This window comes from Macaca fascicularis, chromosome 12 (assembly GCF_037993035.2).
Source record: "Macaca fascicularis isolate 582-1 chromosome 12, T2T-MFA8v1.1".
Classification (NCBI taxonomy): domain Eukaryota; kingdom Metazoa; phylum Chordata; class Mammalia; order Primates; family Cercopithecidae; genus Macaca; species Macaca fascicularis.
The window spans coordinates 97857233-97883993 of record NC_088386.1 but is presented as its reverse complement, the minus strand read 5'-3'; the positions used below and the strand labels follow the sequence as shown (position 1 = coordinate 97883993).

The 26761-nt window shown below is 46.1% G+C and overlaps 1 protein-coding gene across 1 annotated transcript; it reads right to left on the bottom strand.

Moving 5' to 3' along the window:
* Positions 1–21328: 21328 nt before the first annotated feature.
* Positions 21329–25144, bottom strand: FZD7 (frizzled class receptor 7). The gene has a single exon (XM_005573955.5). It carries the CDS (start codon positions 24345–24347, stop codon positions 22623–22625), a length of 1725 nt encoding a protein of 574 aa, XP_005574012.3. The 5' UTR covers positions 24348–25144; the 3' UTR covers positions 21329–22622.
* Positions 25145–26761: the final 1617 nt, after the last annotated feature.

Below are 26761 nucleotides of genomic sequence, written 5' to 3'. Positions count from 1 at the left end.
AACAATTCCTTTTGGCATTAACCTAAAGCCAAAAGTTAAAGAACTATGCCACTGATTATTATATTAACTCTAGTTCCTCAATTCCAAGATGCATGTATTTTAAGTACACTACTGATTTAATAACAGCTTTTAAGGGGGTAAAAACCACTATAATAAATATGAACACTAAAAATAATATTTATCCATATATTCTTTTTCAGCATCTCATTCAGTGTTTGATAATAAACCTCTTTTAGGTGTAGTCTATGGATTCTTCTGAATCATCTGTAACCATTGGCAGTTGTGCATAGCATCATGGAGATTCTCTGCTTTCTAATCATGGGCTGGTGATGTTGACCTCCTTAGCAAATGTAGGCTAGACAGTCTAATTTTTAGCCATATTGTGGAATACCAGGGTTTCATTTGTATTTCCCGTTTGGTTAAACTCATGGTTTTGTCCTTCCCTTAATTAAATTATTCCTTTCTATAGGGTAAAAGCTTCTTCTGAAAGTCACCCAGAAGCTTCTGAAAGATATTTGACACCTGAGGGTGACTTTTCAATGAATGAGCTGATCACACCAAACTCCTGTAACTTTAAAAATTCTGCTATTTCTCTTGAGGTAACTGTCAATTTTTATTGTATATAATTACAGTGCCCATAGTGTAGACTGGCAGTCCTTTTCCTGTGTCTTCTGAAGTGCTTGTCTGATGTTTCGCTGAAAGACATGAAAGTGTAGTCATGCCTTCAGCAATAAATATTTGCTTCACTTATTGTAAATATGCCTCACTAAGTTCTCCCACGGGCAGACAGTAACAACTCCTTCTCAACTCACTCTCCTGCCAGCAGGTGGCAAATTTCTTTTGACATAAATTATAAGCTGCACTCCAATTTTGGAAATGTTAAAATGTGAGCAAATAAGAGTCTGAGAATAAAGGGAATAAAGCAGATATCTAAATGAGGTAAACCCTGAGGATTCAGATAAAGATTCCAGTGCCCAGAGTAAGAAGATGAGGTGAGCAGCCTCCACCCCCATCTCAGACACATTCCAGAATAGTCTTCAGGGTTTCGTTGTATCTGAGTGTGCTGCATATATACACACACAATACGAAGTAGAAAGTAATGCAAGATAGAAAGCATTAAGCTGTGTAAGAGAGGGACAAGAAAATGCCTTGGGAATTCAGAGAGGGATAGAGCACTTCGGTTGGTATAAATCAGGACAGAGGAGTAGATGGCTTTCAGGAGGATGCTGAAGAAACAGGTACTGAATGGGGCCATGCAAAGAGAACAGGCACCCCGTGGTGGCCGTGAAAAGGCACCCCTCAGATCTCTAATTTTGAGGAGTGTAATTGATAGAGGGTTCTGGTTGCTACGCTCTGAGTTGACCACCACATTTTTCTGGAGGCTAAGCTTCGCACAGGCTGCTCCTAGCCAATGACTGTGTATAACAGAGATGCTACGGTAGCCAGGCTCCGTCTTGGAAGATGCTGCAGATGTGGGACTCTTCTGATAGGTGACTTTGGCTCAAGAGCTCCCGATATCCTTGAGGAACTTTCTTAGAACTGCACAGTAGTCTGAGACACTTCCATCCAACCTTCCTTCCCTCTCTCCTACGCCCGAGGCGGACCTGTGCCCAGTCTGATGGCTCTCCTGGCTCCCTCCTCATCTTCCTTCACAGGTGTTTTCCTGAAGAAATCTCTTGCACACTTAATCCTGTCTTGGCATCCGCTTCTTGGAGGACCCAGACGGACACACAATCCTTGTGGGGATGCCAAATCTACTGTTTTATCTGCTTTATTATTTCCCACCCTTTTCCCAATTACCACTTTTTTTTTAGAAGTTGACATTATTGGATAGTTTCTAGAATAAGAGACATTTTAGGCAGTAAGAAGTGCATATAGTAAAATCTCATTTTTTTCTTTTTAGTCGAATTATTCTTTGAAGTTTTTTTAAAAAATGTGTATTTTATTAGTAGGGCCCTTTTGGTTACAAATGACAGAAACTCAATGCAGATCATATTAGAGAAAAGGGGTTAGTGATGATTGATGATGATGCCAATGAGTTGCATCTCCGGAACAGTAGGATTAGAGACCTGGGTGACATTAGTGTTATTGCTGCTTCTTATTTCTGAGGCCCATAAGATGGTCATGGATTGCACCCAGATTCCACATCTGACAACTCGGGGACCTAAAGAGAGACTGATTTCTTTTCTTTTCTTTTCTTTTTTCTTTTTTTTAAAAACAGGGTCTTATTCTGTTATCCAACTGGAATACAGAGGAACAATCAGACCTCACTGCAGCCTCAAACTCCTGGGCTCGAGTGATCCTCCCACCTCAGCCTCCTGGGTAACTGGGACCACTGGTGTGTGCGCCACATGCTCAGCTAATTTAAAAAAAATTTTTTTTTTTTGAGAGATGGGGTTTTGCTACATTGCCCAGGCTGGTCTTGAACTCCTGGCCTCAAGCAATCCTCCCACCTCATCCTCCCAAAGGATGTGCTGGGAATACAGGTGTGAGCCACTGTGTAGTCTGACTTCTTTTCAATTCCAGTAATTTTCAGGGGAAGCTCAACTTGGTCTAGTTTGGATCAGCCGCTTAATCTCACATCAATTGTAGTCTGGGGGACTGCTCAGAGGAAGTGACTGTGATTATTTGTCCATGTTATATCAACATGGTAGGGTTCATGGCTACCAGGTGCATTGTGGCTGGAGGAGGGAGGAAGGAGGGTTGCTAAGAAGACCACTTCATATTTACACTACACAGAAGATGTCTACAGTGTCATTGCTGCACATCGACGTATAAACACCCAGATGCCACTCTTCTGCAGAGAGCTTGACAGCCTCTCAGCAAAAGAATGGAAGTGGGATGAGCTCCTGCAGGGCACACAGCTCTTGGATCTGATTCGTATAGATTCTCAGGGCTTCATCAAGAGGCTTCAGCTCCATCAGGGTTTGCAACTGCAAAGTTACTAGAAACCGTCTTGTACCAGCCCCAAATAATCAGATTTGTGTGGCTGCACTTTCAGCCTATGATTTCTCTGCCAGAAGGAACCTGCATGGTATAGATTTGGAGTTAGGAGACTTGAATTCTTATCTTGGTTGTGTTTTAACTAGCTGTGTGCCACTTAGTCTCTCTACATTGACATTTCTTTTCAAATCTTCAGCTGGGGAATTAGACAAATAAAGGTCATTCCCAACTCAGAGATCCTACGATTCAATAACTGTCAGTTGTAAAGAATCTGTTGGGCATTTCTTAGGCTTACTGCTACCTTCTTACTCGAAACTTACTTTCCTTCCTTCCTTCCGGCTTCCCTTTTTTCCCTCCATCCCGCCCTTCCTTCTTTCTCTTTTCCCTCTCTTTCTCTCCTTTCTTCCCTTCTTTCCTCCTAACAGACATATATCGAACAACTGGTATGTGCCAGGCACTGTGCTATGATTTGGACATAAAACATAAACAAAACTCAGTCCCAGCTCTCAGAGAGCACAGACTCCACTGGGGGAGCAGACATATAAACAGATCATTAAAATATGATGTGATAATGCCTGGTCAGTTTTTCCTGCACCAATCATGAGTTTTTCTTTCCTGTAATCATGTATTGGCATTTCTGCGGAAAGTGGCATCTTCCAGTTCTTGAAAGAATATATTGGATGCAATTAGTTTTGATTGCCACAGCCATCCTATCAAGAAAAGTCAAACAATTTTTGAAGCTCGTGCATTCACTCATTTAACACATTTTTTTTTGAGCATCTAGTATGTGCCAGGCTCTGTGCTTGGGGCCTGGATGGGGTGACAGACAATAAACAAACAAAGAAAAAAAGTATATAACTGTAAGTTGTAGTGAGTTCCAAAAAGGAATTGAATAGGGAACTTAGATGAAGAATGATGGAGATGGGGAGGTACCTAATTAAATAGTGGAGTTGCTGGAATCTTCTATGAGATGGGAACATTTCAGCTAAAACCCTAGAGAGAGAAAGGCTGCTGGGCTATGCGCATGGAGTGGGTAGGAATAGCATTCCCAGATTGAGGCCCGAGGTAAGACAGTGCTTGGCTCACCACCTGAAAGAGGGCCAGTGTGGCTCGGGGACACCAGCAAGGAGGAAGGAGGTAAGGGGTGAAGGTGGGAGTGGGTAGAGGCAAGATCGGGTGGGACCTGTATGTCAGTGTAAGGGGTTCTCTACAGGAGGCCCTCACAGGTTCTGAAGCAGCACAGTTGATTGGATTTGCGCTTTTGAAAGGTGGCTCTCTGACTGGGCATGGTGGCTCTCGCCCGTAATACTAGCACTTTGGGAGGCCAAGGCGGGTGGGTCACTTGAGGTCCAGAGTTTGAGACCAGCCTGGCCAACATGGTAAAACCCTGTCTCTACTGAAAAAACAAAAATTAGCCGGGTATGGTGGCGCATGCCTGTAATCCTAGCTACTCAGGAGGCTGAGGCAGGAGAATCACTTGAACCCAGGAGGTGGAGGTTGCAGTGAGCCGAGATTGTGCCATCGCATTTCAGCCTGGGCAACAAGAGCAAAACTCTGTCTAAAAAAATAAATAAATAAAAAATAAAAAAAGAAAAGAAAAAAAAATGTGGCTCCACCTATCAGGTGTGTTCTGTCGTCTGACGGAAGGTGGGACCCTTTGCGCATTCATTTTGGGGTGTTTCTGGAGGTTGTTTGCTAAAAGAGCCAGAGGAGCGGAGAGAAGAAGTTTTTCACCTGTCCTGGCTCGGCCTGGCCCCGCATCCTTCACTTCAAGGGAACCTGTGGGCCAAATGGAGAGGTGGGGGTTGCTTTTCTTTTCTATTCTGGCCAATGGCTCTCCATTTTCTTGAAAGGTAAAACCGAAATAGAAAAAAAGAAGCAGGTGGGATAAATATGCTTGATCTCTTCCAGAGAGAGCTATAGGAAATAGAGACTGGTTTAGAGAGTAAAACATCATATGACCTCATGTGCAGGACAATTGGCTGCCACTGCTGTCCCTGCCTGCCTTGACCAAGCCATGGGGATGGCGGCAAGAGTGCAGCCAGGTACTCTGGGATGGCAGTGAGCTGACTGTGGATTTTGGAGTCAGACGGGTTTACTTTGAAATCCTGGTTAAACTTTGCCCTGTGATCCTGAACTGGTTACTTAGCCTCTTTGAACCTCATTTTCCCTATCTGTAATATTGGAATAATACCATTAACTTTGCAAGGTTGTCGTAAGGATGAACTGAGGTAATATGTACTATGGATGTGCTGAACAAATGGTAGTTGTTATGAGAGAGAGAGAGTGAGAAAGCGAGAGAGAGAGAGAGAGAGAGAGTGAGAGAGAGAGAGAGAGAGACAGACAGAGATGGTATCCGTTAGGCTGTCAGAATCAAACCAGTCTGTGAAATCTCCACTTCCCCTTTCAGAACCCTTAGTCTCTACCTTCCTTCTCTCCTAAAACTCCCTATAAGGAAAATGTCAGTTTACCAGGGCAGAGAGCAGTGAGGAACTTCAAAACACGCTTCTGCTTACAAGTGGGTTATGGATTATTTTTATTTTGTACCTTATTAAATTCCTAGGGAGTATATTCATCTTTTGCAGGCAACTGGCAACACTGTTTTTGGGAATTTGGGAGCATTGGGAAGAGAAATCTCTTTCACTCCCCTCCTGCCTTCATTGCAGCCTTTCTCCGTCTGACTTAATATCAGAATGTTAGGGTAGTTTCTGAATCTTTGTTGGCTCTCGTAGCCACAGCCTTCGGCGCCCTTAGTGCTTTGGACATGGGGAAGGACGGATTTTGGAAACATCCTTTGTTATCCTGATGGGCCAGCCAAGTGCTGGGCTCTTTACCCAACCCCTGGCACTGCTGTGGAGGCTGCCGCCTGGAGAGGCTGCCTTTGAAAGCTGGTGTTTTGTTGTTACAAACTCAAACCCAAAGGCTGAATTGGGTTGCAATGGAAAGTAGATTCCAAAGCTTCTCCTGGAATGTGAACTTTTCCTGGAAACTTTCCATGTTGCCTCTTAGCAGCAGGCATCAACGTATTCACACCAGGAGTCAATTAAAGAAACCCAAATTATTGCCATTCCAATAAACAAGGATCTCTCTTCCTTTTCAAATAAACTTGTTAGGATGGCCTAAAAGCCAGGTCTAATTACAAGATCAGATAGCATAAATCCGATTACAGGCTTTTGTCTACTTTAATTTTCTCTTGCAATCAGAGCTATTTCTAGTAAATGTTAAATGTGTACTTAAACAATTTCAATGTATACCTTTTCTAAAACCTACTGAGGGTCCTCTTTCATTCATCCTTACTCCTTTTTGATAAGGCATGAATGTTCCTAGGACACAGTATTTGGAGTGGAAAAGATTTTGAGAACAGCTCACCTTCATAATTGAGCCTGTGATATAAATACATGTATCCTGGGTACAAACACATAGATCACATATCATAGGTTAGAGTGGAGGTCATTTAAGGTGGTTCTGAGTAACCATTAAATGTTTTATCCACAGGAGGGAGAAGGAGAGGAAGTAAAATGATAAGGATATTAGCAGTGGATCATAACTGTGCCTTTCAAACTTGTCTGAAGACAAACTTGTCTTCCAAGTGCAATCATTCTTACCAGTGATCCCTTCTTGCTCCTTCCTTACCCCTCCTTCCCATATCTAGAAGACAATATCCTCTTCCCAAGGTGCATTTCTGCCCATCCAAAAGTATCAAGATCTGCTGTCTGAATGGTTTAAATACTCATAGGTAACAGGCGTATGTTATTCACCTTTACTTAGTACGGTGCCTGGTACATAATAGGTGATCAATAAGTGCTTATGGAAAGAAGGAAGGGAGGAAGGGAGGGAGGGAGGGAGGGAGGGAGGGAGGAAGGAAGGAAGGAAGGAAGAAGGAGAGAAGATTGTCATACACAATGTAGTCAGAACTCAACAATCTCTTTGACTGTTGATTGAAAAGTATGACTGGTGAAATTTGGTAGTATGAGTGAATGCAGAGCTGGCTAATATCATGTCAGACAGACTTAGTGTGCATGAGAAGTGGGTAACTGTGGGTGAATTCCTTTTCCTTTGTAGTGGGATTCCTTAAGGGTCTTAGTTAAGATTCTATGTCATCTTTGTGTTGATGAGAATTATTGTGGTTATTTTATGTTTCTCTCAGTTTACTATATCCTCCTTGTCAATTCTGATGAAGAAAAAAAAGCTGCCTTGAGATTTTTAGAAAAAATTGCTGTGGAAGTTGAGCAATTACTTTTTTTTTCCTTTCTTGGAGGGGGAAGGAGAGGAAATGTTAGTTTAAGGCATTTCAGTTTGATGGCAATTTACTAATTGTAGAAATTACTCTTTTCTATTTATTTATTTATTTATTTTTATTTATTTTTTTTTGAGACGGAGTCTCGCTCTGTCGCCCAGGCTGGAGTGCAGTGGCCGGATCTCAGCTCACTGCAAGCTCCGCCTCCCGGGTTCACGCCATTCTCCTGCCTCAGCCTCCCGAGTAGCTGGGACTACAGGCGCCCGCCACCTTGCCCGGCTAGTTTTTTGTATTTTTTAGTAGAGACGGGGTTTCATCGTGTTAGCCAGGATGGTCTCGATCTCCTGACCTCGTGATCCGCCCGTCTCGGCCTCCCAAAGTGCTGGGATTACAGGCTTGAGCCACCGCGCCCGGCCTTCTTTTTATTTTTAATAAGTTCTGAAACCAATATACCTGAAACCAGTGGTATCACTATTTTCTCCTTTTTCCAAATTGGCCGTAAACAGCAGAAATAAAGGGGAAAGCCTATGTAATAATTCCTAAGAGGTAATAAATAAATCACAACCACCAAACATGAAATAAGATTTATTTTCCTGTTGATATATTTGAATAATTCGCATTGAAGTTAACGCACACAGTAAAGGAAGGTTCCCTGAAGATTTTCTGAAGATTGTTCAATATGTACGCACAAAGAGATTTGGGACTCACTGTTAGCAAAGGATGGGGCCTTTCATCAAACGTAGTCAAATGATCTGTTTGCACTGCTTAAGGGGATGTGATAGGGTTCACTTATCAAAGTTCCCAACACCAGCCAGCAGCAGACCCCCCACACTCCTGCCTTGGAGAAAAAAACCAATTTGGCCAAACGGTAGATAAGGAAGAGGACTCACAACTGTGGCTGGGTCACTGCTGGCCCAGTCAAAGTTTGATAATGTCTAATAATATCTCGTGTTTACATAGGAACCTTTTCTTGGGGGCAAAGTGCTTTACCAGCATTATCTCATTAGCCTCTCCTCTGACCCTAAAGCATCTACAGTTTACTGGGGTTGGGAGCGAGTAGAAGAGTGAACAAAAAGGAACTGAATGATGGCAAAGCTGGATTCGGAATTCGGGTCTCTGCATTTCTGGGCCAGGTTACTCTCCTACAGTCCATCACCATTCTCAGGCCTTTATGTTTTCAGTGTGTTCAAAGAAAAGGTGAAAAATTCTAAATATTCTAACTGTGTCTTTTAATTCAGGAGTTCTTAATCTTGGTTAAATGGGTTTTGTGGGAGTGGGAGTGGGGTAGGAGGACATTGTCTAAAATCTTCTGTGTGTATGACTATACTTATATTTTTCTGGGAACTGAGCTCATAGTTTCCATCAGATTTTCTTTTTTCTTTCTTTCTTTCTGCCTTGCCTTGCCTTGCCTTCGCTGTTGTTGAGACAGGATCTTGCTCTGTTGCCTAGGCTGAAGTGCAGTGGTGCAGTCTCGGCTCACTGCAACCTCTGCCTCCCAGGTTCAAGGGGTTCTTCTGCCTCAGCCACCCAAGTAGCTGGGACTACAGGCACGTGTCACCACGCCCAGCTAATTTTTGTATTTTTAGTAGAGACAGGGTTTCACCATGTTGGCCAGGCTCGTCTCAAATTCCTGAGCTCAAATTCCTGATCCACCCACTTTGGCTTCCCAAAGTGCTGCAATTACAGGTATGAGCCACCATGCCTGGTATCCATCAGATTCTCTAAAGGATCTATGATTCCTTGAGAAGAACCTCTGGGTTCTTTATTTTGTTCTCATTAGCTCTGGCAAGGTATTGTAGTCAGTCTGTATCGAACCCACTGTTTCCATTTACAGTTCCAAATATATGTTAAGCTCTAATCTGGTTATAGAGTCACAGGGCAGGAAAAATTGATTTTGACTGAAAACCTATAAATCCTTCTTCCCTCCCTCCCTCCCTCCCTCCCTCCCTCCTTCCTTCCTTCCTTCCTTCCTTTTCTTCCTCTCTTCCTTCCTTCTTTCCTTCCTTCCTTCCTTCTTTCCTTCCTCCCTCCCTCCTCCCTTCCCTTCTCCTTCCTTCCTTCCTTCCCTCCCCCCTCTCTTTCTCTGTCCTCCTCTCCCCTCCCCTCCCCTCCCCTCCCCTCCTCTCCTCTCCTCTCCTTTCTCAGGCTCTCATTCCAGCTCTGTTATCCAGGCTGGAGTGCAGTGGCACCATCATAGCTCACTGCAGCCTTGAACTCCTGGGCTCAAGCCATCCTCCAACCTCAGCTGAGTACCTGGGACTATAAGTCATATTTCTAAGGGTGCTAATGCTTTATTTGGCTCCAAATAATTTCCCACAGGTGGTCTGTTCATTTATTCTTTTATTTATTTATCCAACAAACATTCACTGAGTGTATTACCTTTGTAGAGCAGCTGTAACAAATTACCACAAACTGGGTGGCTTAAAATAATGGACCTTTGTCCTCTCACCGTTCTAGAGGCTAGAAGTCTGAAATTCAGGCAGCAACAGGGCCATGCTCTCTCTAAAGGCTCTAGACGAGGAACTTTCTTTGCCTCTTCCTGGCTTCCAGTGGTTGCTGGCAATCCTAGGCATTCCTTGGCTTTGTAGACACACCCCTCCCATCTCTGCCTCTGTCACATGGTGCTTTCCCTATGTCTCTCTCTGCATATCTTCTCTTCCTCTTTTTTAAATTTTTATATTTATTTATTTTTTGAGACAGAGTCTCACTCTGTCGCCCAGGTTGGAGTGTATTAGCATGATCTTGGCTCACTGCAACCTCCCCCCGGGTTCAAGCAATTCTCCCACTTCAGCTTCCTGAGTAGCTGGGATTACAGGCGTGTGTCACCATGTCTGGCTAATTTTTGTATTTTTAGAAGAGACAGAGTTTCATCATGTTGGCCAGGCTGGTCTCGAACTCCTGACCTCCAGTGATCCACCCGCCTCGGCCTCCCAAAGTGCTGGGATTCCAGGTATGAGCCACTACGCCTGGCCTCTTTTCCTCTTCTCATAAGGATAATAGTCACTATTGAATTAAGAGCCTACTCTATGCCAGTATGGCCTCATCTTACCTAAAGAAATCTGCGATGAGCCATTTCCAAATAAGGTCACATTCTGAGGTTCTAGAAGGACACGAATTTTGGGGGGACACGAAGCCAGCACACTGAGCATCTGCTGTGCACTAGATATTGTGTTGGGCACTAGAAATTGAATAGAAGAAAATCGCTGCTTTTTAGGTACTAATAATACTTAATCTTTTTTGGTTTGCTTCTTTTTTTGTTCTTTCAGTCCTGTAGTGCCCCCTTTTTTGGGGGACTCCTTTAGTTATCCTAGAGTAATCAGGAGTAGAGGAGGTCTAGGCCTTCGCTCTGATTTCCTTCTGGACCCGCATTCCAGCCCCTTTCTGTGGGTGCGCCCAATTAGGGGCTTGTTAACTTTCAATGATCGTAATAGCCACAAATTCTCTCTTTCACCAAAAAATGAATTCTTGTGACACATGAGTGTGAAGGGCAACCATAACAGATCAACATGGCCAGAGTATTCTCTGCAGAGTGAGAATAGTGGGAGATAAGGCTGGAGAGCCAGGCAGAGATCAAGGAAGGCCTTGCAGGCCATGCTTAGGGTTTTAAACAAGGAAGAGACATTGTCATTGTTGCATTTCCCATAATTCCCTCTGCACAGGGTGTGGAGGAATTGGAGGAGGGACCAAAATGGAGGCAGGGAGGCCAGTTAAGGGGCCATTAGAGTGATCACAGCAACAGGTACTGGTCGTGGGGAGGAAGCAGAATCTATGGTGGTTGGCTGATTGTAAGGACTGAGGGAGAGGACACAGCCAAGAATAAATTACAGGTTCTAGCAGAGAAAAATGTATAACACCAGCTGTTAGATCTCAACCCAATTACCTTGTCCCAGTAGTCCATGATGCTTCTTAAATGCCAAGAACCTGCAGAGCTGCAGGGGAAAGCCATGGAGCATGCCAGTCCTTGACAACATCAGGAAGAGTGTGGCTGTCTTCTTCCGTGTAATCTGCTCTCTGTCCCCTGAGGAAAGTCCTGTAGAGGGAACTACAATAACTGGCTGGCTGTTAGAGAGATGCCTGCCCCACCTTCTTCTTCCAACAGTGTGGATGAGGAGGCTTTTAAACATCCATGTTGTCCTACCTATGATGCCCAGGGAGGGAAAGTGACATCTCAGACTATAGGGTGGAGGACCCTAATTTGGCTCTGGGACATTCTTGTGTCCTTGGCCCTCCTAGCACCATGAACTCAAGAGCTGAGCTGAAGATATTTCCCCAAACTGGAATGACAATGATGACTTGTTTTCATGCTTGGAGGGAGCCATTAATGTGTCTTTTATAAGCAACTCCCAACCTCCTTAGGGAATCTGTGGTTATCTCTCAACTCTCTCATTTTCAAGGGGAGTTTGGAGCCTGAGCACAGGGAGATCACTGCAGAGCACATGCAGGGAGTCGTCTGGACTTAGCTGCCGACCTCCAGAGTGCTCCTGACCGGGAGTGCTCTTATCAGGCTTCTCTGCCTTTTACACCTAAGAACACAAGGAGATGAGCTAAGTCCAAGCCCCCTGTGGCTCCACCAGTCTATTGGCCCAACGGGTGGCCATGATCCTCCTGTGGAACCCTGTCACGTGGGGTGAGGTCGTTAAACATAGATCGTGGAAAAGCAGGGCCTAAATTTCTGCTAACAAGTAACACATGACTTGGGATAAATGTACTTGAATCACCAGAAAAGCTAATCACAGTTTTAGCAATCTTTCAAAGAAACAGGGTTGATTCTGTGGATATCAACAGTTTAGTAGTCAGGCCTGGAAAAAAAATTCAGGGAGCAAGAGATGCAGCACGCATATGAGTCGAGGGGTCTTGGGCAAATTACTTAACCTCTTGGTGTCTCAGCTTTCCCTGTCTTTAAAATGGGGATAATAGTATGTGTCTCAGAGAGTTGTTGAAAGAATCGCATGAGATAAGATGTATAGAGTGCTTAGTACACTCTACATGTGTGCCTGGCACATCAAAACTCATGCATGTTACTTTATTATAACTCAGGTGCAGGGAGTGAGTAATGATGGAAAGTCAATTCATGGTTGTCAAAAGAATGATTGAATAAAGGTGTCAGTCGCTCAGGAAAAGGGCTGTGTTCAGAATTCTCTCTTGCTATCTTGCTTTCTCTTTCCTTCCTGAGTTTTCCCTTTGATCTTTTTTTTTTTTTTTTTTTTTTTTTTTAATGCATTCCATCTTTGTGTTTCCTTTTTCTTGGTTTAGAGTGACAGGTAAGAAAGATCTCTAGGTTAAAAGAAGTGTTCCCAAGATCTCTAGGTTAAAAGAAGCATCCCCAAGGCAAATGAGGCTAGCTCCATTGTAATTTGTCTTAAAGGCTGATCCTACGCAAAAGGCTATATCTGGGTCTTTCATTTTTAAGACCAAATAGCTAGGATTAAGAGATATATTAATGTTTACTCCTACCCATGCAGTAACTGTCTTGGAGGTAGAACCTGTTGTGTATTTCTATGCCTATGCAGAGATATCCAAACCTAATGTTCTCACTACTAGAAATTGTGTTTTATAAGTTAAATAATAAAAAGCAATTTAGATAGCATTCTGATTGGACAGTAGAGATTGCATTTAGATTTTTTTCAGTAGTCACCTCAACAGCTCAGACAGATTTTGGTAATCCTGAGAGATAAACACAGAGTAGTTATAAATATATAAAATAGTGGTAGTTTGCACTGAAAGAGGACTTAGTTATCTGAAATAAACATTTTGTACAACTTGTAGACCAAAAACCACTTGGTGAATGGAGGAATTGTATGTTGCCTTCCTGTCATCAGAGATGAACTAATGGAACTTCCTTGCTGTTTCATTTAACTCCTAGTGAAATAGATTCCCACCTCAAACTAAGCATGAATTCACTTTTGTAGAGGGAGTGCTCCTAAGTGGAGTCTGAATGAAGGACTCAAAAAGTTTAATTTTTAGCCTTCTCTTTTGTTAGCCACTTGTGCTGACAGCAAGAGGAAACTTCTTTGTGCTTGAGAGGTTGGTATGGTTGGAAACAGTTGTTCTCATTTTCTGGGTCTTCTGACTTTATCAAGCCATTTGGCCTTTGAAGAATGTGCAAGAGGGACTGGCAGATGCCTGCTATGCTGGAAGCTGGGAGTACTGGTGGCAAATTAATATGGCATTGATATTTTTTCCTTAACAAAGTGTGTTATTTGCTAATTTAACTCCTTGGAATGGTAAGTACAAATGGTGATCAAAGTGACAATATATCATCCTTAGGATGGATTATTTTCTGTTAAAAATTAAATAGTCTCCTTTCAGACTGGTATGTGTCTTTGTGTAAGGGTCTCAGATGCCATCCATTTGACATTCATGTCAATCTTCATGGAACAAGACCCAGAAGGTAACAATGAGAAATGCAGCATTTCAATGTTAATCATGAGAGAGAGAGAATGTGTAAGAAATAGTTTTCAAAATAATGGACAAAATACAAAAGACCTTATCTGAACATTTAGATTTGCCCTCATCGTCTGCTCCCCTTTAGATCAGCAAAATCCAGCTTGAACTACCCCCCACTCCCCTTTATTTGAAATAGTACACACACACATACATGCACACACACCACACATACTGCACACCACCACCATCCCCTGCTTTCATCTTTTGTATGCATAGCTTGATTTTCTGTGAGAATGTAGAATTTGTAAGCAATCTAAAGCTCATCTAGGCCCTGGATAAACTAAAGAATGGACTGCAGCCCTCCATGATATCTAGTTAACACCAGGCTTTAATTAGCAGATTAGTAGACAGTTGTACTGGGCAAAGCCTTTGGTTTCTTTTTACCAATTTCTTCTATAAAGTCCCTGATGACTGGAACTTTCCCTCTGTTGGAAATCCAGTTATCTTGCTGGCAAATGTTGTAAGCCCCCAGAGCCACAAATCCAGAAGGGGGTGGTACCGTGGAATTGGGGTGCAAGGTGTTATTTTACCTTGACATTCAGCACCAGAAGAAAGACAATGTTCCACTTCTTTCTCTGCAGATGCCCTGAATTTGTTGTTGTTGAAACTTGTGAAATTATTTCATGTGTTTTTTTTCTTTTTCAAGGATAACAATAATAAAAAGAGTGTTGCCCTCAGAATTTACACTTCCTGGAGCCAGGGTGGAAGGACAGAGGGATTTAACTACATTCTCTGCAACTGTTTTCACTCTTGCCCAAGAATGGTTTCCCAAGAGCACTCCAATGGGAAGCAGACCTGAAATATTCCCCATTGTACCTCCTTAAGGCCCAGTTAAATTCTGTGCCTCAGTTGCCCTGTCTGTTAAATGGGGGATAATTAAAAGGGATTTAGGGTAGGATACTTCCACAACTCTCTCTTGAGCTCATGTCCGACTCGAATGGTCAGTATGATTTCACAAGTTCATATTTAGAGCCTGTAAGATGAAAATAGTAATTTCTATCTCATAATGTATGGATTAAATGAGTTAATATAAGTGCTTAACACAGAACTGATGCATAGTCAACACATTAAGTGACAGCTGTCAATGTCACTATCAACTAGGTCCCTTATAATAAACAACTATTGTCTTGGTCAAACTTCTTTTTTTCCTTCTACCGCAAATCCACAAATTGAGAAAATTCTAAGCGACTAGATCTTTTTTTTTTTTTTTTTAAGAACCAAAGAACTATTTCATTATTATGATATTGATAGGACATATATGGTAAGAATCATGTGAATGTTTTTGTGATTCTTCACACAGGCCTTCAGGAAGGGGGTTTCTGCGGTGCTGGGGTTTGTCTTCCTCATGCTCCCACTCACTGACTCACTGTCAGCAGCAAGACAGCCTGCCCTGGTCTGCAAGAAGGATACGTTTTCTCACTAAGCCCCTGTCCCACCCTCCTGAGCCCGCCCTGTTCTTCAGGGCTGGAATGGGCAGGGAAGGGGCCTGTGGCAGTGGAGGAGGCCTCTTAGGGACTCTGACACCAATTCCTGAGGGGCTAGAGGTGGTGTCTGGGAAGCACCTTCCCAAGCTCCCTCTTGCTGCCAGGCCCTAGGACCCCAATGTAGAAACTTATGCAGGACGAGACTGGGGAGTACCTGGCACTTCAGAATGTAAACAGCATTTACAAGCCTTCTGTATCTCACCAAGAAAAAAATAAATACTCTCTTGGGACTAACACTGAAAATCCCCTCCTCGATTCCATTCTGTCCTGATGTAAATTATTTTCCTCCCTTTTGAATGTTTCTGGATTAAATTAAAAAGAATAATAGAGAATGGCAGGCATTAAAACTTCGGTAAATATTTGTGGCATGGTGATTAGGGGCACAGACTGGAGCCAGTTTTGCTGCTCTCCAGCTCACCTTTTAGAGCCTGAGTTCCCTTATATGTCAAATGCGGAATAATTATACTTGTCTCCTAGGGATATTGTGAAGAGTAAATGAGATAATTATATAACAATAGCAATGTTGATGTTTATTGATCACTTATTAGATGCCAAGTACTATGGTTAAGGCTTCGTGTGAGCTATTTTGACCACTATACCATATTGTACTCAAGACTTAGCATATAGGTAATGCTCAATATATCATAGCAATTATAAAGACAATAATCATTATTAACAAAGTACAAAGAGCCAATCTTCACTGAACTTGGTGACATGTTTGTGCCATCATGCTTCCCTTGACAAAGCTGGTCCCCATACCCCACCACTCCCCTGCCCCTCTCAGGTTCCTTTAGACCATACCACATCTTCAAAACCTACTGCTGCGGGTGAAAGATGACTAGATTCAGAGTCACTGGGTGACCTGGGTGGATCCTTCATTGTGGCTTGGCCTGTTATAATTTACTTGTGACACAGCAGAAGCTGCTTTTAGACTCACGGTGCTGGTTTCCCCATCTTTACACTGTGAAGATGCTGTTATTTATTCGTTAGTACTGTAGGACCCTGGGGAGAAAGACACTTCTGAAATGAAAAGCGCAGTGTTTTTTCGCCCACTCTCCTCATCCCCCTCCAGCAGCTGGTGTGGGAAATAAGCGAGGTGTGCTGTTTGTGGGTTGATGCACTGGCTGAGACTGGAGAGAGTGAGTCCCAGCAGCCACTGTGCTAAACACACAGGGCTAGCACAGCACCTGGCATGTGGTAGGTCCTCAATAAACCATCTGTTGGAGGTGAAGATAATTCATGATTTTAGTTCAAGGATGTGTTCCCTATGTCTGCTGCAAAAAGCTGCTATGACCAGCTGCCACCCACATCCCTCCCTCCAGAGATTCCAGGCCTGGAAACTGGAACCAAATGCTGTATGCCATTTGTTTTTTTTCCTTTGGAAATTGAAAAATGTCATCGGTGCTAGGTTATGCCACATATACTTTCATTGTTGGTACTATATTTCCTAGTCTCTGTCCCACCATACTGTCCCCGGCATGCTTTCCCCTTTGATTCAATTGGCCTCTAGATTCTGCAAGGCCAAGCTGAAGTTTGGGGATCAGATTTTCTTTTTTTCTTTCTTTTTTTTTTTTTTTTTTTTGAGACGGAGTCTTTGCTCTGTCACCCAGGCTGGAGCGCAGTGGTGTGATCTCGGCTCACTGCAAGCTCCGCCTCCTGGGTTCACGCCATTCTCCTGCCTCAGCCTCCTGAGTAGCTGGGACTACAGGCGCCCGCTACCACGCCCGGCTAATTTTTTGTATTTTTAGTAGAGACGGGGTTTCACCGTGTTAGCCAGGATGGTCTCGATCTCCTGACCTTGTGATCCGCCCGTCTCGGCCTCCCAAAGCGCTGGGATTACAGGCGTGAGCCACCGCACCCGGCCGGGGATCAGATTGTCTAAGAGTGAGTAGTATTAGGTTAGATGATTCAAACAGCTTGTCTTTATTCATGGCCTAGATAGAACTTTATCTATCTCCTTTCTCCTCCCCACTTTTTCCCTGCCTCGCAAATTTCCTTTCTTGCTCCTTAGGTGCACATCTCTTGGAGACCACTTCTTATACTCTAAGCTGAATCTGATGCCAGGGCCCACCAGCATAAAGAGCTTTACAGGTGAGAAGCATTAAAGGAAGCTAATGAGCAAAAGAGGTGGGCTTCTGCTCCCTAAATGGTCCTTACAAAGCAAAGTAAACCCTCAGCTAAGGTATATCTGAACTCCTCACAATAGCTTCAATTTTTTTTTTTTTTTTTTTTTTTTTTTTGAGATGGAGTCTTGCTCTCTTACCCAGACTGGAGTGCAGTGGCATGATCTCGGCTCACTGCAACCTCCGCTTTCCGGGTTCATGTGATTCTTCTGTCTCAGCCTCAATTTCAGTAGCTGGGATTACAGGCACATACCACCATGTCTGGAGTTTCACCATGTTGGTCAGGCTGGTCTTGAACTCCTGACCTCAGGTGATCTGCCCACCTTGGCCTCCTGAGGTGCTGGGATTACAGGCGTGAGCCACCATGCCTGGCCTTCTTCATCTTTAAACAAGGAATTATTGCCATTTCAGGGTTGTAATAATTGTGAGTGAAGTTAAATAATGAATGTGAAAAGAGCTTTTAAAAACAGTAAATGCCACCAAATGTCAGGTAATATTATTCCAAACAGCATTTGTGCTTCTACACTGACATGTGCCAGGTTCTATCTAGCATTAGAGTTCTTTGCTTATTCTTCCTTGGGGGATGCCCTCCTTACTCCAACTAGGTTGACAGTTACTTCAGCTGGACTTTGTCTTACTTTTATCTGCGTCCCTCCGGTTCCTTTCCTAGTACCTTCAGTGTAGTGACTGCTTGATCAGTACTTGTTGAACTGGGTCCCTTATAATAAACAACTACTGTCTTGGTCAAACTTCCTTTTTTCCTTCTACCACAAATCCACAAATTGAGAAAATTCCAGGAGACTAGATTTTTTTTTTTTTAAAAGAACCAAAGAGAATAAGAGGTAACGTGTATTTTATTAAAGGGCTGGCATTTTAATGGTACCCTTTTTAACTAGTTTACTTTAGTGTGAAATGTAAAGAATACAGATTCAGATGTAAGAAATGTCACATAGTGAAAAGAGGTGAAGAACCAAGTTTTATGAATTTGGTTTAGTGCCACTGACGGGGGTAAATCAGAGAAAAATAGAACGGATTTATGAATTGCTTATTTCAGTCCACATTGGTGTGGGTTTGGACCCTTCTAGGATTTCCTGGAGCCCTGTAGGCTGTTATTCACCCTTCACATATGCATATATAAAAATATACCATCTATAAATAGCCACCTGCCTTTTCAGTGAAATTAAAGATGGGAGGGTTAGAAGAGATTTTCCCAGTAGAATTACAGGGCTCAAACCTACAGCTGTTATACTACTAGAGTTCTACCCAGAGAATTTCTAATAGCACTATTTTATTTTAGGCACATTTTAAAATTATCTGTCTGTATTTTAATGGTAAGATGTTGTCCACAGACATATTTTTTTCTTGCCAAGATTTCTCACATACCTACTTAAAAAGATTAGGTGTTGCATGGGGTTGTTGTACAGAGTAGTTTTGTTTTATAAACTGCAGAAAATTTTCACAAGTGTTTCTACTCCTTATCTGGGGATTAACACCAAACTCCTGCCAATGTTTTTCTTAAACGCTACACATGCCCTTTCACAAACACTCTCTCCCTCACATATTTTCTGCAGAGATGTGCCTCCTTAAGAAAAATCCCCGAGCTTCTAACATTCCTAGGTATGAACTGACTGCATAAGAACACAGCACAATGTGAAGGGAATTAAACTGAACACTTTTATCTTTGCTTAAAAAAAAAAAAAAAAAGCAGGTAACAATGTATTCATCTGCGGTCTTTGTTCCCTTACTAAAGACCAACACTCTTCAATCTTTGAGAGCCCTGAAAGACAAGGCAGTGCTGATAAGAAGGGGACACACTCAGAGGAGCAGCCACTGGGCTCTCCCTGTAGAAGGGTCTAAGTGCCTTCAGCAGTTAATTTGCAAGGAAAAAACCCCGTTGGGAGCCTTCCACCTACTCTAAAAGCAAACATTCTTAACAGGCGGTATTAGTGTGGTGTTAAGAGAGGCATGCTTTAACCTAAAAGGTGTCATTTTATGAGTAAAAACTGGATAAACCTTCAGAGACTTGCAATCACTATGTTTTCCCTTCCTTGATGCCAAAATCTTCACAGGTTAAGATGACCCCACACACCCATTGTGATGCTCAAAACCCGGGAGGATCTTAAAGAAAAGCTGCTTTGCACGAACTGTATAAATGCGGCTTCCTGCTCCTGCGAGAACTGTCACTGGTTTTCATTTCATGCATTTGTAAAACACACCAACCATGTGTGTAAGCCTGTTAATTAAAACAAAAACAGAACTGTTTCTGTTGTGCTTTAGAACTACAGAAACTTGGAGGCCAAGCGGGGCAAGAGAAACAGCAGCACCCAGTCTGCTCCTGGGTCCCACGGCTGCCAGGGAATTAAGCCACTGTATTAGAAAAAGCCAGGAAACAGGCACCGGATTTAAAGAAGAGAGGCGAAAGGAAAGAAAAAAAAATTCTAGTAAGGCTCAGAATTGGATGTATTAAAATGCCTTTTCCATTCCCCTGAGGGACTCTTTCATATCAAAGTTTCTGGATAGTGAAGGCTTCCCTGTCTAATCTGATTCCAAAGTTAGCCTCTTCTCAAGAGGAAAGAATAGCTTCAGTGGCTTCAGAGGCCATCCCAGGGTCAGGCGTGGAGTCTATTCCTGCCGGAGCTGCTGAGTCATTGCCACCTTGGGAGCTGCTTGACCTCTGCTTGGTTTACCTAGAAGGTAGAGGAAAGCCTTCAGCTGAGAACACTCCACAAGCAAGGCCTTTAATCTCAAAGTATCCACTGACTTTCCCTAGCACCTGAACCCAAAGCATTTAAGGATTACCAATCTACATAAGTTATATTAGAATACCAAAACACTGATCAGTTAAAAAAATAAAGAAAACACCCAAACACCCAAAAACACACTGAATTCTTCACTAGGGAAACACTACCAAAAAAAAGCAGCAAATATAAAAACTATCTTCCAGTCCCTTTCGAATATGGATTTCATCTCCTAAGGGCAGTAAAAACACGGATCAGACAGCACTTCTCTAAAAGAGATGCTTATTCAATACCTTCAATAGTTATCCAAAGCAGGATGTAGAAAGGCTTAGGGGTGTGTAGTGGGGTGGTATGGAGGAAGGCAGGAAGCAGCAACAACAGGAAAAAAAAAATTAAATGACAGTGAAGGCATTAATTATACTCTGTATCTTAAAGGCAGGAGAAAAAAAGACCTCAATAACATATACCATTCTCTTTTACAGGGGACACACCCAGTGGTGTCCCTCCATACTTTTTTCCCATACTTTCCTTCTTTCTCTTCTTTGGTTTAATATTACAGGAATAGTAAACTAAATAAATGTTCATTTTGTATTTAAAAAAATTTATTTGTGATCTGTACATGTGATAAAGTGGGGCTTCGTTGTAGACCTTTAAAGGCAAAACAAAACAAAAATCCAAAGTAAAAATGTATAAATACAATATATATTTTCTTACAAAAATGGGAGATTTACAAAATATACATACTGTACTTATCTCTATTTTACAAATTTCACATGCACTTAAAAGATACAGCACAAAAGATGCCAAAACCTGTGAAGTTCTAAAAATCTGACAGATGAGATAGTTTTGAAGGTTGAAGAAACACAAGATCAATTTTAACTTTATTGTAAAAAGCAGTTCCACTCAAGTGAACATTACATATATAAAGTTACTTGTACACTTTACGGTACCCTCTATGATTGGCATTTAAAAACTGTTCTGAGAAACAGGATAGTGTTGCAAGATTGGAGGGTAGTGTCAAAGGTGGGGTAAAGGTTTGCTCCCATGATTCTCTGCTCAGCTTTACCCCATCATGCAAAAGAATTCGAGTTCTATTACAGAAAAAAAGTACATGATTTAAGATTAATAAATTTAAGTCTTCCAGCACATTTCAAAGAACTCCAGAATCACTTTGAAGTTTACCTTCTTTTAATGACTTTCTTTAAAGATGGGGCCCATGCTTCGAACTTTCCTTTTCGTTCACTATGGTATCTGCTGATCATCTCCCAACCCAATCACACAGAGACAGGGTCAGCATACGCATGTTTTAGAAACAGATTGATGGAACCAAGAAAACAGGACAAAATGGCTCTTTGCTTTTTTTTTTTAATTAACTTTCCTTTATTATGAGGCTGAAGGCATTATGTTTTTTACCTCAAAGGATCCAAATGGGAGAAAAAATATAGAAAAGAAACCTAAATATAGGCTTATAGCAAGGAAAAAAAAATGAAGGGAGAGACTTCCCTGACTATTTTAACAGTCTGTTGGATCATGTGTTCCAAATTAAATTTATTTAAAGCAGACAACAAAACCTCTTACATTTCCTTTAGCAAAGTCAGAACCTCTGGCTTAACGGTGTGTGATAGCACACTGCTCTTCACTTTTCCTTAAAAAGGAATGTTTATCTCAACCAATTAACAACCAAAGGGAAACCTCAGATTTGCGCTGCTTTGCCTATAAAAGTTGCTGTCTTCACAGTTATGCCTTTCCACAGGGAGACACTTTTGTTTCCTCTTTTGTCTCTTACAACAAAGACAAGGGGAAAAATGCATTCCTGTTTTGAAAAGCAACAAGTCATCACTTCTTTTCAGGGTATTAGACCAAATAAAACACCCGTCTTCCTGCCTTCTGCCTTCCCCAGAAAATGAAAAAGTAGCAGAAATACCTACTACACGTCTCCTTGGCCTCATCTCAAAACGTTATCATCATTTCTTTTGCATCCTCACATTAGGATTCTAGCAGACAGGCCTCCCAAGACTTCTAAATGCTTATTTTACAAGACTTGAAAGGAGTACGCGAGAAAAAACAGGCAGGAGGGGGCAGGGGAGGAGAGACCGTAATGTCTGACCCTGGAAATTAACCCATCTGGGCTCCAGTTTGGCCCCAGTGAAAAGAGATTATGGTTTGACCACTGCTTGACAAGGACACCGCAGGAGGCCCTCCCTCTTTCCAACAAAGCAGCCACCGCAGACAGGGCTGTACCTTTCCCGGGGCCTCACAGGGGTCTAGACAGGCCACTCGCCCTGCAGCAGGGGGATCAGTCACAGCCCCCATTCAGCCCCAGAGCCGGGAGAAACTCACAGCAGTCTCTGCTGGTCTCAATCTTCTCTTAGGCCCAAGCTGGCCTGTACCTTTCACGATTCACATCGTCGTTATCATTATCTTACTGCAAGTCTTTGCCTGAAGTCTTTTCATCCAAACCGCTTTCCACCCAGATCTCCTTTTCCAAATCAACCCTCGCCCCAAATCTGCAAAGAACTTCTCATTTCCAGGTCACTTCTCAGTAGAGGGGGAGGTTACAGAAACAGGCCCCCACCCAGCAGTTCTTTCCCTACCCTGCCTCTCCTCTTGCAAGAGGGCAGGGGTGGGAAACGTAGGGAGGGGCCGGGGCTCATACTGCAGTTTCCCCCTTGCTGCTGTGGCTGAGTCTGTGGTAGAAGCGGCGCCACGACTGCAGGGTCTTGCCCGACCAGATCCAGAAGCCAGTGGTGATGCCCACGATCATGGTCATCAAGTACTTGATCATGAAGACGGTGAAGTCGGGGCTCATGGGCGGGAAGTGGCCGGGCGGGCAGGGCACGGCATAGCTCTTGCACGTCTGCAGGAGCCAGGTGCGCTCCCAGTGCTCGCGGAAGGCCTGCTCGTAGAAGTAGCAGGCCAGCACGATGGTGGCGGGCACTGTGTAGAGCACGCTGAAGACGCCAATGCGCACCATGAGCTTCTCCAGCTTCTCGGTCTTGGTGCCGTCGTGTTTCATGATGGTGCGGATACGGAAGAGGGACACGAAGCCGGCCAGCAGGAAGGACGTGCCGATGAAGAGGTAGACGAACAGAGGCGCCAACACGAAGCCCCGCAGCGCGTCCACACTGGACAGGCCAACATAGCACACCCCGCTGAGCAGGTCCCCGTCTACCTGGCCCATGGCCAGGATAGTGATGGTCTTGACGGCGGGCACGGCCCACGCGGCCAAGTGGAAGTACTGCGAGTTGGCCTCGATGGCCTCGTGGCCCCACTTCATGCCGGCCGCCAGGAACCAAGTGAGAGACAGAATGACCCACCAGATGGAGCTGGCCATGCCGAAGAAGTAAAGCACCATAAAGAGGATGGTGCAGCCCTCCTTCTTGGTGCCCTGCGCCACCGTGCGGTAGCCATCGTCCGAGAAGCGCTCCACGCACACGGCGCGGTCCTCCAGAAGGAAGCCGGCCACGTGCGCCACGGCCACCATGAAGTAGCAGCCCGACAAGAAGATGATGGGCCGCTCTGGGTAGCTGAAGCGCCGCATGTCCACCAGGTAGGTGAGAACGGTAAAGAGCGTCGAGGCGCAGCACAGCACCGACCACACGCCCACCCAGAGGCGGGCGAAGCGCCTCTCCTCCTCCTTAAAGTACATCAGGCCGTTGGCACGGCCCGGTTCGCACGGGGCGCCGCAATCGCGCTCACCCAGGAAGCGGTAGCCCAGGTAGGGGGGCACCTTGAGCTGACGGGGGCATGAGAAGGGGAAGGCGGGACGCCCCCTGCCATCTGAGGCCCCCGGAGGCAGCGCGGTGAAGGGCAGGTCCGGCAGGTAGGGCGCAGTAGGGTAGGCAGTGGGGCCGCCGCCTGGACCTCCGGAGCCGTCTGACGTATTCTGGCCCACGCAGATCTCGCCCGCGCCGTGCACCGGGAAGTTCTCGCAGCGCAGCCGCTCGGGCCACTGGAAGCCGAACTTGTTCATGAGCGCCTCGCAGCCCTGGCGGGCGCGCTCGCACAGAGAACGACACGGCGGGATGGCCTGATCGAGCACGGTGCACACGGGCGCGTACATGGAGCATAGGAAGAAGCGGAGTTCGGGAGAACACTGCACCTTCACCAGCGGGTAGAACTGGTGCACCTCGAGGCCCGCGTCCTCTTGGTTCGTGTGGCCCAGCAAGTTGGGCAGGATGGTCTGGTTGTAGGCGATGTCCGTGCACAGCGGGATGGAGATGGGCTGGCAGAAGCCGTGGTCCGGCACGGAGATGCCCTTCTCTCCGTGGTACGGCTGCGCCCCGGCGCCCGCGGACAGCGCGCCCAGCAGCACCAGCATCAGGGCGCAGAGGCCCAGGGACAAGCGAGGGGCGGCCGCGCCGGGGTCCCGCATCGCCGACCACGAGTGCAGCGGTGCTCTCAGCCCGAGGAGTGCGACGAGGCGGTTGGGAGAGGCAAGGATGCGGGGAGGCGCCGCCGCGCCCGGCGCATGAGAGTCCTCACGGCGCCGGGGCCGGGCCGTGGGCGGCGTGGAGCAAAGGGCGCTGCCGCCTGGGTGCCCGCGCCGCGGGGGCGCCGCAGCCGCCGCCGCCCGGCACTCGCAGGGCCGCCGGGGGCCCAAAACTCGTCAGCCTGGGTTGGGGGCGCCGAGGAGGGCCGCCTTGCTCTCCCCGCGAGGACTTAACGGTGAGGCTCCCTCCGCCGCGAGGAGCAACAAGCGGCTCCGGGCACCCTTCAAAGTTTGCCCAAGTCTCTGGACCCCCGGCGCACGGCAGCGCGCACGGCCCCCGCTCCCGGTCGGGCCCCCTCCAGGAGAACCCCCTCCTGGAGAACCCCTGGCGCCGCCGCCCGCTCGCCCCAGCCGCCGCCTCCGCGGTGCTGCCCCGCCTCCTGGCCTCCAGGCTCCGCTCGCCGCCGCCTCCTTCGCCTCCTCCTCCACACCCCACTCCTTCTTCAACCCCAAAACCTCGGCCCCAAGTTTCAGCCAAACGGCCGGCTCTCGCTGAGTCCGATCTCGGCCCCAGAGTCGGGAGCGCGGCGAGTTCTTTTTGGAAATCCAGTCACACTGCGTCCGAAACCGCGAGGCGCTCGTGCCCGCGGCCTGGCCCTGGCCCCTCCAGCCCCGCGCAGCCCCAGCCGCAAGTCCTGGCGCCCGCCGCCGCCGCCCGCCGGGAGGGAGCGCCGACTAACGCCTCGGAGTCGCGCTGGTCGCCAGAAGAAGCGTCGGGCTCGCGGGGTTCCGGACCGGCCCGCCCCCTCCCCTCCCCCCATTCACAAACCACTCCGGGGGCGGCCCCAGGTCCCGGCGGCCCAATGGTAGCCTTTGTTTTTTCGGTGGCCGCCTTTGGATTGGGCGGAAGTCGGAAGGGGCGGGCGCGGGAGCGGCGGAGGCGGTGTCCGCGGCGCTCTGGGCGGATTCCTGAGGGGAGGGGCGGGGGACTGGGAGGGAAAAGTTCGGAAAAACTTTTACCCTGAATTCGCTCAGGGGGGAAAACGCGCAGAAAGGGAATTTGCTTCAAAGATTTGTTCCTTTTCCTGGTGCACTCAGATGCGCATTCCTGAGCAGGGGCTCCTTCGCCAGCAGCTTTTGCGGGGAGCGAGGACCGCGCAGCGCCCCTGCGGGGAGAGACGTGACCGGGAGTCGCGTTAGGACTGCAAAGACTGGCTCTGGCGGGGCTTTCGGGTCGCCGGGTCCTCAATGGGTGGTTTGGGACGGGGCGAGAAGGGGGTGCGCCTTGAGGATCGCTTCTTTCCCCCTGGACCCAAACAGTCCACGCGAGGCCACAGTCCCCGCTCCCCTCTCCCGAGTTGTAAAAAGGAGGAGGGGCCGCCTCAGGAGAAACCCGAGTCGGGCGGAGGGGGCCGAGTGACGGTGGGAGGAAGGGCCCAAAGCGGGGAGCGCGGGGAACCCGGGCTCAGGCCACCCCGCCCGCGCGCACGGCCTGGAGTCTGGGGAGCTGGGGTGGCTCTAGCGAGGTTTTAAGGAAACGAAGACGGCGTTGGGGAGACTGGTTCTAGAAGTAACCTGAGACCGAGCGCCCAGGAACACTCTGTACGACGCGCCGGGCGTCTCAGTGGCCCCGTGTGCTTTGGTTCTGCGGCGTGTGGCCTTTCGGGATCCCATCTTCGTTGCAGAAGCAACCATTAGATCCTCCATTTAGAATCTGCATAGAAATGCTTAAATGCGTCTTAGAAACCAGGCTAATTAAAGAGTTTTCAAAACACAAAGCGGGGTTATCCTCGTTCTCGGGTAGCGTTTTCTGATTGGCAAACGTTCTTTTGTTCTCGGTTAAATCTTCGTCCTGCGCCAGGCGCTAGGCGCTCGCGCGCGCTCTCTCTGGTTACTCCTGGAGGGTCAGAAGTCACCAGGGGGGCATCTCCCCTCTCTCCGGGCTGCCAGGAATATCAGGAATTCCCATGCAGGGAAGTGACATGTTGAGAAGGAAAGGAAAAAAATCAATCGACCTCTCCTCCTCCTCCTCCTCCTCCTCCTCCTCCTCCTCTTCCTCCTTCTTCTTCTCTCTCTCTGTCTCTCTCTCTCTCTCTCTCTCTCTCTCTCTCTCTCTCTCTCTCACACACACACACACACACACACACACACACACACACACACACACACACACACAGAGCAATCCTATGCTTTAAAAAACGTTATTCCGGGCCGAGCCCTTCTGCCTCAGTCCCGGGTGCTGGAGCTCTGAGCGATTTCTGATCAGGTTGAACCTTGGCAGAAGTTGCTGTCTCTGCTGCCTCCCGTGCGCTTCTTCTACGGCAAGAAAAAAACTCATTCTGAAATCGAAGACAATT

Excerpts from the sequence above, each read along its gene's own strand:
- FZD7 (XM_005573955.5), bottom strand. The coding sequence starts at position 24,347 with ATGCGGGACCCCGGCGCGGCCGCCCCTCGCTTGTCCCTGGGCCTCTGC.